Raw genomic sequence first — 13,165 nt, 5'->3', positions numbered from 1 at the left:
GCAGAGTCACAATTTATTTCTGTATAGTCCACCATGTGGTTCAAATGTCAAATGATGTAAGCGACAGGTGCGCATAGCAACGTTAAATCGTATACGCGATTCGCATTTTGTTAAATAAGTATACGTCTCAGTAATTATTTCAATAATTAGATCTAATTATCTTAAAGACGAAAGCGATAAAGAATAAATTTGTTTGTGTTTTTAAATGTAATTATGCGTAAAAATATATGTTTTGATATAACTGAATAATGCATGCAATGCACAATTGCCACGAGAATAACATCGAGTTTTTCATCAAAAGTCTCCGAAGTAACGATTTTATCGTGGAGGAGTACACATTTCCGACCGAAAAGTGCGCTTGGTATAACATAGCCTCTGGCATTATCGATTGATACTGACACGGGGTTATTCACGCATGACTAATTCACAGCTTTGGAGCAGTCTACCTATAAATCGAGCACTGTAATAGATTAAATCTGCTCAAATAATATAGTCGATTAGACGTTGACGTCTCTCGAGTAAATCAAACACAGCCGGAGCGTCACAGACAATCAAGAACGTTGATTTTACGGATCAAGTTAGATCGTAAGGCAATAAAGATGTTATCGATAAGGGCGCGTGACGAAATTTGCCTTTGAAAAGAAGGGCGCGTGGCGAAATTTGCCTTTGAAAAGGGCAGCGTGGCGATCCGGGAGGGCGGCGTGGCTTTTCGCCACGCTAAAATGGCCTGGGAAAAACACTACAAGTTAATGTTGATGCAGAAGTTAGTACACAACATGTGGTAAATTTTCTTGGATTAAGATATGGTTACCAAACCTGTAAAAAAGAAAACTACTGCATTTTGATATGTATAATACAACACCGAATAAAATATATTTGAAAAAGTATTAATTGTGCGCGACAATTTATAAAGCAGATAAAAAAAAAATAAACACTTTTTTTTGTTTGGTGTTGTTATCTGGATAATGCGCCTGGTACAAGTACCTTAAGCCCTTAAAGTAATTATACTAAGTTAGCCCATAGTGTTCAATTAAACCACTTATAACACCGGACAACAATTAAAAAAGACAATAGAAAAACAACTTAAACATTCGTAGGGAATCACATATTGCCTGACGTAGTATTTGAAAACCATACAAAATATCAAACCAACATAAATGAATCTTAAGAAGCAGCAATACACACTTTATGTTCGTGTGGTAATTTAGCGTTAACATACAAAACAAAAGGCAATTTACACGAAGTGTTTTGGAAAAAGACGGATTCGTGGTTGTCATGTATTGTTGTAACAGCTAACCAGTTTGTTTCTTTAATAATATAATATTTTTTCACCAACATTATCAACATATTTACTATTTTGACGCAAAAATTGCACAAACCCTTAACATAATAAACATGCGACATCGGATAAGACAAGAACAAATATATATACATATTGAATAACATCGTCTAACAAGGATTATAAAACATTGCACTGATGGATAATTGTTTATACTTGTAAACGCAATAACAATGTACAGTCAGGTCGTCCGTTCCGAATCACTATCGAAACTACCCATGTATATTTTTAAACGGCGATCGATTTCAATTTCGGATATAGGGCGTATAACATATAATTTTAACCTCTATGCTTCGCTTACCTTGGTTTTGCATTTGATCCTAAATATAAACGAGTGTTTATGTTATTCCTAAACCGAAACCTTTCTCCATTTCCGGTTAATATTCTCCAATAGTGAATCACGTGACAGCAAGTGCACTTTATGACTAGGGATCGTCTCAAACAAACTTGAACTGTCAAAATAGTTTATTTAACGCCCATGTTATTTCTACTTAGGTCAACGGTGCAACAATTTATTTACATTAGTCATCTAAAGCATTAATGGGTTATTCGAAATTATGTCATCATTAAAAATATGTGTACCATGATACATGTTTGTTATTACAGGCCGACAGACTGACGGATAAATAGAGGATTACTTCTAGAGTAATCATAATATAAATAAGATTCATCGTAGTAAAAAGTGACCAAGCATTTGACATCAACGGAAACACCAAAGGTTTAGTGTATTCGTCACAGTGAACTTTGGAATCAAGCAAGCTTTCAATCTTCAACAATCTTTAACAATTAATCGTACTTGGATTCGACCCGGCGCAAGTGCTCATCTACTGGTATTTTTGCGTGTGAATACATATTTCGCGACCATCGGTTATTGCTTACCAAAGACTAGAGAAAAGGAACGCACACGCCAGCCGCCCCCATTTATCCTCCATTTACAGTAGTAGACACCCTCGTCGGACTCCACCATGTTTTGCACGTTAAGGGTGGCGTTCCTGTCGTGTGTGGATCGGACGCTGTATATCCTAAAATAAAATCGAGACTAATTTAAAGCTAGCACAGGCTTAACTGACACGGATAATCATGAATGAATATATAAGGGTACCGTTTATATGAATACATTTATTGTCTTACATGTATTGTGTATATAAGACACAATAATATCCGATTACATTTTATATTGTACTTGAGTTAGTAGAATTTCGTGTTATGTATGCGATAAGATTTCACAAGTATTAGTTTAATGTAGGCGGACTATAATATAATCATAGCAGAGTCGACAATAAATTTTGATTCAGTTTAGACCGGTATAAAAGGGACTCGTCCAAGGATTTAATAAAGTTTTAAAGATTGTTATCAATGCTTTAACTTGATCACTGTTAGCATCGGAACTAGAGAGCGCTGGTATAAAACAAGAATACACATCAAGAAAGAAATTAAGAAAAAAAAAGAACCGCACCTGGGCTCAAATGACTGACCGTTAAAGTAAAAGGCTAGCGCCCTATACCACTCAACTATCTATGCGTTTAATTAGATCGCCATATCTTATACTTTACATGGGTACGTAATGTCGTAAACAAGTTTGCTAACAACAAAATTCTCCGAAATATTCAGACGTTTCGCGCTTGTAAGTCTTTATAATTTTGTCAATTTCGAACGAATATAATCGTAAACGAACATGTTTTTAAGTATGAGACTATTACATTATTGGTATTTCGCTTACGGATGTACATTGTTCATTTATTGTTTTGAAACTGTGGAAAAAAGTTGTTTTATTGTCATTTTGACATAAACTGAACACTTCCCTTTAAAGTACAGACAACTGAAACAGTTTTAGGTAAAGAATATTGCGCACTGTCTGGGAGGGCGGATATCAAATAAACAACTACTTATTTGAATTCACAATTTTAAGCTAGAAATGTTGCGATGCGGAATTTATGAGAAGGCATCGACGATCAGTTCGATTAATCGGATGAGCTTTTATCTGAAGATGAATCATTAATAGTTTAATCCAGATACATTGAGAGGGTTCTTGCGCATTATGAAAGTACAACCTCTTCGAAGTAAGCGTAGAAATCAAGTTGTCCTTTGTGGAGAACTGCAATGCAGGCGAGGTCCCAGGTCCAGTACAAATGGCGCTGCAGTACACCTGAAATATCGACAAATAAAAAGGCTGTACCCAATTCAAACACACTAAAGTACTGTATATTGTTAAATCGAAGAATGACACAATAGGCATAACAGTTCATTAAAATAAAGACGAAGTTTTTTTCTCTCAATGCAATAGACACTGAGGTACATCAGCTGGTTTAGCCTAATGCTCATGGCCAGGAAATTGCCCCTTCCGATATTCTTTGTTTTGTTAGAATAGCCACTCGTGGCTCGTCGGAAGTTCTGATCAGCTACTTCCTATCGTTCTGAGTCGACCATTGCTGTTCGCATTCTTTTATTGACCATGTCCGGTAATTCTAGCCTGGTCAAACCGACCACACAATGCTCCGCTGTTTCCTTACTAATTGCTGCGACTACTTTTTGCTCACACGAAGGAGCGTCCGGTAGTTCTAGCCTAGTCGCGCCCACAACATGGTGTTTACATGACGTAGCGTCAAATATTACAAGTCGTTACTATATAAAGTAAAAAAAGACGTCGCAAAATGGTCGTTGTTCGTATCTAGCGAGCCAATATAATTTCTGTGCAATCTCTCCATGGCTTGTAAGCAATTACATCGCCGTTAGTAATGACAATACAATTAAAATGTGTATGCAATGTGATAAAGTATATCGGATGATGTTTATGAGTATAAATTCAAACGCTTCTATTCTTATCAGAATTTTAAGATGTGGATGTCCATATGTATGGTTGTGTTCATGATGAAATAAAAATATTTACCGGTAAATTGTTCTCTTAAGCTGAATCCAATCGGTCATGTGTTTCAGCCAAAAATATAGATTGAGCAAAACGACAAAGTGCGAACATCAAAACAAGTGCCCATTGTTATCAGGTATCATATGACTTCCCTTATACTGGATTGATTACCTTATATATGTTTAGCATTTATACAGTTTTTTTATCCTGTAATTAAAAAGATTATCCTGTGCAAAGTTATGAGAATGTTTTGTTAAAAAGACAGAATTATGCATTTAAAGAAAAGTGTATTATGTTACAGGATGGACAACAGTTTACGCTCTTGATGAAGCAGTAATGCCAAGGAAGAGATAAGCGTGTAACCAGCTTAGTAAATCCTTGTTTTCAACGCTTTGGTGATGGCAATAAAATGCATGTATGATCAGGTAATTAAAAAGCATTAAACTTTATATTCATGTTTTAATTTAGAACATTGACTATGCTCTGTTCTGTGTGCATATCTGGAGGGTTCAGGGTAAATTCTGAACGAAACAAGAATATTTTCATTTTGATAATATAAACTGATAAAGTGTGTGTTATCTTCAAAAATATCAAGTTTGAAAACAACAAGAGATGTGTTTGTCAGAACCACAATGCCCCCTACTGCGCCGCTTTGACTTTTTTCTTTTTTTTTCATTTGGCAGGTACAGATAATTATCTCCCTTTAAAAGCTTATTACTTCCCTTGAATTGTTTTTTGACCTTTGACCTCGAAGGATGACCTTGACCTTGTTCAAAATGTGCAGCTTCATGAGATACACATGCATGCCAAATATCAAGTTGCTATCTTCAATATTGCGAAAGTTATGGGCAATGTTAAAGTTTTCGGACGGAAACACGGACGGTCAGACAGACAGACATACAGACAGACAGACAGACAGACAGACAGACAGACAGACAGACAGACAGACAGACAGACAGACAGACAGACAGACAGACAGACAGACAGACAGACAGACAGACAGACAGACAGACAGACAGACAGACGGACGGACGGACGGACGGACGGACGGACGGACGGACGGACGGACGGACGGACGGACGGACGGACGGACGGACGGACGGACGGACGGACGGACGGACGGACGGACGGACTGACAGTTCAACTGCTATATGCCACCCTATCGAGGGCAAGAAGAAGATTGCATATCATATTGATTGTAATTGCAATACATTTTGGACAAGTAGACGGTCTTCATTGTGTGATGTATTTATTTGTTTGTAGAAGGTTGCTTATAAGTAATCAGTCCTTTATATTTTTTTTATTATTACAGATCTCAAAATATGAATTTTGCCAATCCTGATGCAAACTCGGCTTACCAAGTTTACATCTTACTGTCAGTTTGGACATATTGTGGATGATAATTTGGGCAATATATTTTGTTCATAGTGTGTTGTGATTGAATTTTTTAGAACAACTAAAATGTTTCATTCCAGACTTAATATGTCATTCTTTATCAAGAAATAACACAAATACATTTTAATGATATGCTGCACGAATTGTGGTACATATAACCCACTATGGGTACCTTGTGTTTTTTAATCACTTTGTCATCCATAAGTAAACATAGTAAGCATGTTAAAATATGTTAATCATATTAGTATATAATGTACCATTTATACATTTTTGTTTATTTTGCACACTAAGGCAGAAACATTCTTCAATCTTTTTTAAATATTTTAACGCTGATTTATATATGTCCAGAACTTATTTTGTTGATTTTGCTGTTACTTTTTGTATAAAATTCTAAAAAAGAGTAATATATATGAAAAAGAAAATTTGTGTTTCCATGGCAACCATGAGTATTTAATTATTTATAATACTTCAATTAATTCTGTACTTTGTAATAAATTATGTTCATCGACGTACGCGACATACGCGAACAATGGATTTATTATCATATAAAGAAGTGAAACTCCAGCTGCTGGAGCAGTATTGCATTCTTATTATATACAATCTTATGGTCCTTAATTTTAGGCAAGTAAACAACACAAATTGATCAGCATAACATGGAATGTTACTCATGGGATTGAAACTTCATTTCATACAAAACAGCGCTATTCGGCGTTTGTGACATGACACACAAAAATGGCATAATTTCGACAGTTTCAGGAATTGGATGCTTAAATTTAGGATTTTGATTATAAAGATGTAGCACTTTCATAACATATGCTTAACTGAAAAAGTCATTTTTGACCAGATGGGTCAAAATGCCGTTCCCAGCCACATTTATAATGGTCCGTTAGATTCGAAACGTCATTTTGTTTCAATTTATAGTAACGAAATGTAATATAGAACATTTCCGCCATCCGTTACTTCTTGCGTGTTTGAACTGACCACGCATGACTTACGAAGATTGTGGCGACCATAAGTGGCTTGCACATAGTCGCTTTCCGACTTTTCTTACCTTATTCAGCCGACCTCTAGTGGCTCGCACGAAACCACCGTCAGGTATTTCTTGTCCTTGAAAGGTCACGGTGAGTTTGCAGTTCGGGGCGGCCTTGACGGCGAAACCCGACGCTAGAAAAAAGAAGGGGGGGGGGGCATATAAATGCCTTGCTAACGAGATAGTGCTAATGTTATTGATACAATAGAACATGAGTTTTAAAGCGATGTATTTAATGATGCACATTTTATCCTATATTTCGCGAAATAAACTCAAAGGGTTTTTATAGCGTAGTATAAATGATATAATTATGTGTTTGAATTTTATATTGTATTAAGATATAAAGAATTAATGACAAACTCTACAGCGTTGATGCATCTTCTACAATGACTGCTGATTTGATGCATTTAAATCTACTGACGATGTGTGACATGTGTATGTTCATGATGTTTAATGGTAATGTAACGAATTAACTTATATAGAATTTTGAGAATAATAGTTTACTTTAGTTTAAAGCCTAGCTACAAATGTGATATCTAAATTGACACAATTAAAACAAAATTTGATGATTGAAACTGGACAAATGACCACAACTATAGTATATTGTATGTTGAAGTGATAGGAAGACCTATGTGCTACTTCTAAAAAAAACTTAGTTGTAATTGGCCGAGCCACACATCTGTTCTTGCTGTCACTGCTAGATCCGTTTCTTGTGCACTTTTTCCCTGTGATTTAATGTTCAGCCCAACAGAGTACTACGTATCACGTAAGTTCAACTTTCCAAAAACTTTCTTCTGTACTAAAGTGTCTTCTCATTACGCTGTCAAGCATCATATACGCATTAACTACTTTTCTTTGGAATAAACGCCTTCTTGCAATTATGCGCTTTTTAATAGCATTTTGTCTGTCCCTTCAATGGTTGGTTTTTTAAATATAAAACTGTTCCGGATGACTGAGAGTGGATGGAGGTATGGAGCCTACCTGTTTGTACTGATTTCTGCGCGAACGCCTCACTCACGTCGTCTGTCTCACTACCCAGTTGCGTGTAGAAGGAGATCTTATACACCGTGTTGGGCGTCAAACCCGCGACATCCAGGAAGGTCGTGGTGCTGGTCAGATAGTATTTCTTGGGCTGCGTGTCATCCTGAGTGGGATACACACGTTAGTGAACACGTGGTTCAAGAGATTACATTTTTCGAATGCGTAATTTCTTCACACATTGTGTGTGGAATGGGTTCGCACAAGACATTAATATGAACAAGAAAATTCGTTGAATTGATATCCCCCGCCAATATGCTTCTGGACACAAAAGTGTTATATTTGACACTCAATGGACATTAGATTTAACGTTTTATTTGTACCGGCGGAATGGTTCCGTGACGTAACGTCGATTTGTGACGTAACGTTATAGAACTGACGTCGTTACCTAGTGATGAACTAGATAGAGACAAGGATTGTTTTTATATTGAGGATCTTTAATTAATTTTCATACCAAAAGCGGATATTTGACGTTTATATTGTTCCCACTATCGGGAAAATAGTGAATTACGGATTTCCCATTATCGGGGATAATTCTCTAATAGTAAAATACGGAAATTACCATTATCGAGGATACTTCTTAACACTCAAAAAAAACATTATTTTTGGAAGATACAAAGGGCCATAACTCCTTTACTATCCAATGGTGTACAATGCCTTTTGGCGTGAATCATCCTCTTATCCATATATATATATATACTTATACCAAGTTTCAATGAAATCCGCCAAAGCACTTCCAAGATATGGCTCCGAATACAAAAAAGCATTTTTCCAAGATACAAAGGGCCATAACTCTGTTATTAACAGATGGTGTACAATGCCATTAGGCGTGCATCATCCTCTTATCCATTTATATACTTATACCATGTTTCATTTAAATCCGCCGCAGCACTTCCAAGATATGGCTCCGGACCCAAAAGTGCCGGACGGACGGACGGAAGGACGGAAATACGAACGGAAGGACGGACGGAAGGACGGACAACGCCAAAGCAATATCCCTCCGCCTATGGCGGGGGAAAATGAAGCAATACGCGATTGAATAGTATACTTGATAAAATCAGAAATAACCTATTTAAGATTTTTTTGATATCTTAACGAATTTTATTTCAAATTAGAAAGAAAACAAAACTCAACATATGTTCAACATGTATGCCCTGCACTAATGATTATTCTTACAGTTAAAAAAAAATTATTATCATAAAAAGCAAACTATAATATGTTTCAAATAGTGATAAAGACAAAAACGATAACGACGTGAATTATTATAATGAAACCACTTGAAATTAATTGGTGGTTTGGTTAATGCTGTTGATGCTGATTAATTATTTTTTTCGGCAAAATATGATGTTAATGAGTTAAGACTGGTTACAACAATAATTATGATGATGGGGATGGGATTATAATCAGATTGATGATGATGAATATCACTTACAGAGAACGATATATTTATGACGATGGGTTGACTATCGTAGCACGAACGAACTGTAGGAAGGTCCCACTGGATCCTGAAGCTGTCTGGCCTCTTGTTGGTGATCCGGATGTTCTCAGGCCCAGAATCTAGACGGGGTCAAATCCTTTTTAGGCATATTATTAACCATTTTTGTACTAGTATATTACATCCTTAATTTCAATCGGCTTCATCGTGGTTCCTACAGTGCGTTACATTCGCCCGCTTGTATTATTGATGTTGCCAATTCCCCATGTTTACGTATTGGTTCATTTACCAGGACAGAAAAGATAGATCTACAGACGCTTTTCAGTCTCCGAGAAGAGTGCATGAATTTTGTCAAACGACAGATGAAAAAAAAATCAACGCCAAAGAAAATGGATAGACGAAAGAGTAAAGAGATCGACGGAACCAACGTTTTAAGGTAGCTGCTTCATAGCCGAGACAACGCATCATCCGAACAAACTATAATAAATGCTTCATTGATAAATCTTTCTCCATAAAGTGTCATCGATTGTGATCATTTGTGCCGGGAAATATTCTAGCACTCTAACTATGCATAGAAAGTCGAGCTTAACAGATGTGCGGAAAGTCAATTATCTGGACAATCAAATAGACGGAAAAGCAGCAATAACCATTGAAGATTTCGCGCTGAGGAAGTACGTACGGGAAATAAGTGAAATGATGATGCGCTGCTGACACCTACACACACGCTGCATGAAGGTGGTGTTTTTACTTATCTGCATCTCGATCATCCCTCCACAGCATCTGAATATTAAGCGACACATTTAAAGGCGCACATCAACAGCTTAGGCGCGTTTGGCCACCATCAGGAGACGTATGCAAATATTTTGGGACCGATAGTAAGCGACACAGTTTTGGCGAAAGTAAGAAGAAACATCACACATGACCATTATATTTAATATTGCTGAACAGCAAATTTTGACGTCGGTGACTGTGACATCTGCTCTCAACCTGGAAGGCGTGTTTCGCTGATGGAAGTCGCTTCGACCGTGCGGTTGCGTGTTGTTAGAATATTACTAACTACATGTACATATTACAATTAATCCAGCAAATTAATAGGAAAGGAAGAATGAAGACCGGATCATAAAATATCAACAACCAATGCTGATCTCCATTCGAAGCAAATGACAACGTGTATGAAATAGACATCATTAAAACGTTGGGAGTGCCATGGCAATCTTTAGAAGGACTAAACATTCAGCCAAAGAAAGTTACCGATTTTGGATGATTTCCGCTCACTGACGTATGATGTACTTACGCCTTAAACAAAGAGCCGAAAACACCCTAACATCAAGTATGTGGTAGAAGTGTAAAGACATTGCCATATTGCACGAGAAACGACGTCAACTCAGCGGTGACGGTAGTACCTTACGGATCGAAGGCAACACCACCAAACGGGATGTGACAAAACAGACGATTTCCGTGAGAGCTATTGTTCAAACCAAAGAGGAACCTCCGAGAGAACATAGAGACAATCTTGTCTTTTTCTTCTCTCTCTCTCTCTCTCTCTCTCTCTCTCTCTCTCTCTCTCTCTCTCTATCCCACTATTAAAACACATCATTATAACGCATTATAAAGAGATAATTGTGTATTAAATGGTGAAAATACAACTACAACTCAACACTCAAGTTAACATCCAATATGTTATTTAATTGTTAGTGCTTGTTATTTTACTTACATATTTCGAGTCCTTTCAATGAGTTCAGCCGTTTGATCTGTAATAGACCAGTAGTTATATGTAAACCAACGACTGAGTGGCCATTTCGTAATTTAGGGGAATATTCAAATGGTTGCTTAATTGATTCATTAAACACATAATTAGACAAAGATAAATGTCGAAGAAGAGAGCCATGCTTTAGCAAATATGAAATTTAGGGTCAGCTATCGTAAAGAATTAAACTTATGCTATTAAAACCAGTGAAGAGCGACTGAAGAACGACAATGAATTTCATTGTTAAACGGTTTATAATGTTTTGGGCTTGCGTTGCTTAAACATACTTCTCTGCGTATGCAACAACATATTACATGTGAAACCTACCATAATGAACTCCTATCTAACTTATTAAGGTGAATGCAACACACCCAAAAAATACGACACTCAAGGATCTGACCAAGACCTGCAGAATGTTATATCCGGAGCACTAATCGGCCACTCTGAATGTGCTTACGTGGTTGTACTACCTTCAGAATAGTTTGCTAGTATTCCAACGACAATCGGAGCTTCGCTATTTTAATGTGTGTTGTCTAGAGCCTAATGTTGATACCTCGAACGTTGTATTGACCGGTTGTCGCGCCTGGTTGAAGGCACGCACTGTCACAGTGGCTCCCGCTTTGATGCTGTAGTCCTTCTTCGGGACCAGAAACCAGCAGTTGTCCAGGCGGACATTCTGTCGTTCCAGGAAGCAGGTGACCGGGTCTTTGGACGGTACACAGGCCGAGTCAGATGGCGACTTGGTCTTTACAACAGACAGATATACATGATGAGCGCTCATGGTTGAGTTTACAAATGCAAACGAGCTCAAGGATATAAGGCCTTTAAAGTATTTAGTTCCAAATTGTAATTCTAACAAAAAACGATACAAGTGTAAGCTTCGAGGGTCAATGTTTACGGGAAACTTGACAATAAAGGCGCAGTTAGCATTATTGTTCTTAATCAATTTCGGCCAATGTCTAACACTTGTACCATTTCTTGATCGGTTTCATTTAGATTTTTACCGATGGTTGAGTATCTGACCAACCGCAAACAAATGTTGTTTTGTGAGGTTTTTCGAATTTGTATTTTGATTTGACTAATGACAACAGTGGCGCACTGTCAATATTTGATTGAGTGGCATCGAATGAGTCGTACAAAACACTTACAAATTACGTACGAAATGCCTCCTTTAAACAGTGATTTTATAGTGGTGTTAGCAATTCTAGCCTTCTGCGATTGTTGATGTATAAAGCCTTCATACAATTAAGTTTAAGCTCGTTCTTGACCTGCTTATTCACTCGTGACCATTATCGCCATTAACAGCAGAACCCATGCTCGTACCCTACCTTGTCCATGCTGCCATTCACCACCTGCTGGAATCTGCGAACTTCGCCGATATCCGCCATGGTGATGTTAACATCCAGTTCTATCTGGTATACGCCGCTCTCTTTATCTCGGGCGTAAAACTCGTAACTGAAAAACACAGTTCAACTTTGGACATCTAAACATGAAAGTGATCATATAGACATCGAAATCATTTCATGTAAGTACGTGAATAGAAGTTATTTTGTGCCTTTATAGTATACACATAGAAATCATAAACCTTTGCACACATGGTCATCGTGGAGTGTATAGTTTATAAAAGAAAATTAATGACAGTGTTGACAGGGACATGAGAACGTTTCATTTGAAAGTAAATGTAATGACGTTTGTTCAGTTAATATTCCATCACATGTCAACAGACACTAATACTTAATGAATAAATGAAGTATTTAAACAGATATGGTAGTTTGTTGAATTTCGTGGACAGTGTGTTAAGTAGACAGCAAAAAATAATTAAAAACTTATTATGTACCACTAATTGTCAGAGTGTAATGATTTGCCCTTTTTAATGGAAAAAAGTGAGTGACTTTGTGCTTTTTATTATTTTTTATTATTCTACAGCAAGTTTATATATACAATCATTAACATATCGCTTACACTAGATTTACATGTCAACAATGAAGATCGGACATTTATACCTGCTATAGTAATAGCCGCCATCCGTCTTTCCAGCATTTGGCGTGAACGAAGATGTTTTGTTTTCAGCTAGGTTGGAGACGATCTCCGGTGGCGTGACATCAATAGTAACTGTTGTCTTCTTCTCCAACATGTTGCCAAGTATATCGAACGCACGAACCCATAACGTTACAGTGTCTAAAATGGTGGTGATAAGACATTTATTCAATATTGATACATGTTTATATATGTTTGATTGCCTATAGGTTTGTTTTGCAATGCTCTCTTTTCTTATTTTATTTGATAAAAAAATTGAATGTCTACTTTCTTACATAAAC

At 36.9% G+C, this 13,165-nt stretch overlaps 1 protein-coding gene across 1 annotated transcript in view; it reads right to left on the bottom strand.

Annotated features, from left to right (window-relative positions):
- Positions 1-13,165, bottom strand: part of LOC127855528 (uncharacterized) — a 39,395-nt gene that overhangs the window by 11,562 nt on the left and 14,668 nt on the right. Inside the window, exons 14-22 of the mRNA XM_052391246.1 lie at positions 12,851-13,025; positions 12,176-12,302; positions 11,401-11,592; positions 10,815-10,851; positions 9,098-9,222; positions 7,609-7,771; positions 6,649-6,761; positions 3,391-3,485; positions 2,219-2,361 (exon numbers count right to left, since the gene is read on the bottom strand). Of these exons, the coding sequence (XP_052247206.1) occupies positions 2,219-2,361; positions 3,391-3,485; positions 6,649-6,761; positions 7,609-7,771; positions 9,098-9,222; positions 10,815-10,851; positions 11,401-11,592; positions 12,176-12,302; positions 12,851-13,025 (1,170 nt within the window). The remainder of the gene's footprint in view (positions 1-2,218; positions 2,362-3,390; positions 3,486-6,648; positions 6,762-7,608; positions 7,772-9,097; positions 9,223-10,814; positions 10,852-11,400; positions 11,593-12,175; positions 12,303-12,850; positions 13,026-13,165) is intronic.

Source organism: Dreissena polymorpha, chromosome 13 (assembly GCF_020536995.1).
Source record: "Dreissena polymorpha isolate Duluth1 chromosome 13, UMN_Dpol_1.0, whole genome shotgun sequence".
NCBI lineage: Eukaryota > Metazoa > Mollusca > Bivalvia > Myida > Dreissenidae > Dreissena > Dreissena polymorpha.
Note: the sequence above shows the minus strand (reverse complement) of the source record. Positions and strands in the feature narration are given on the sequence as shown.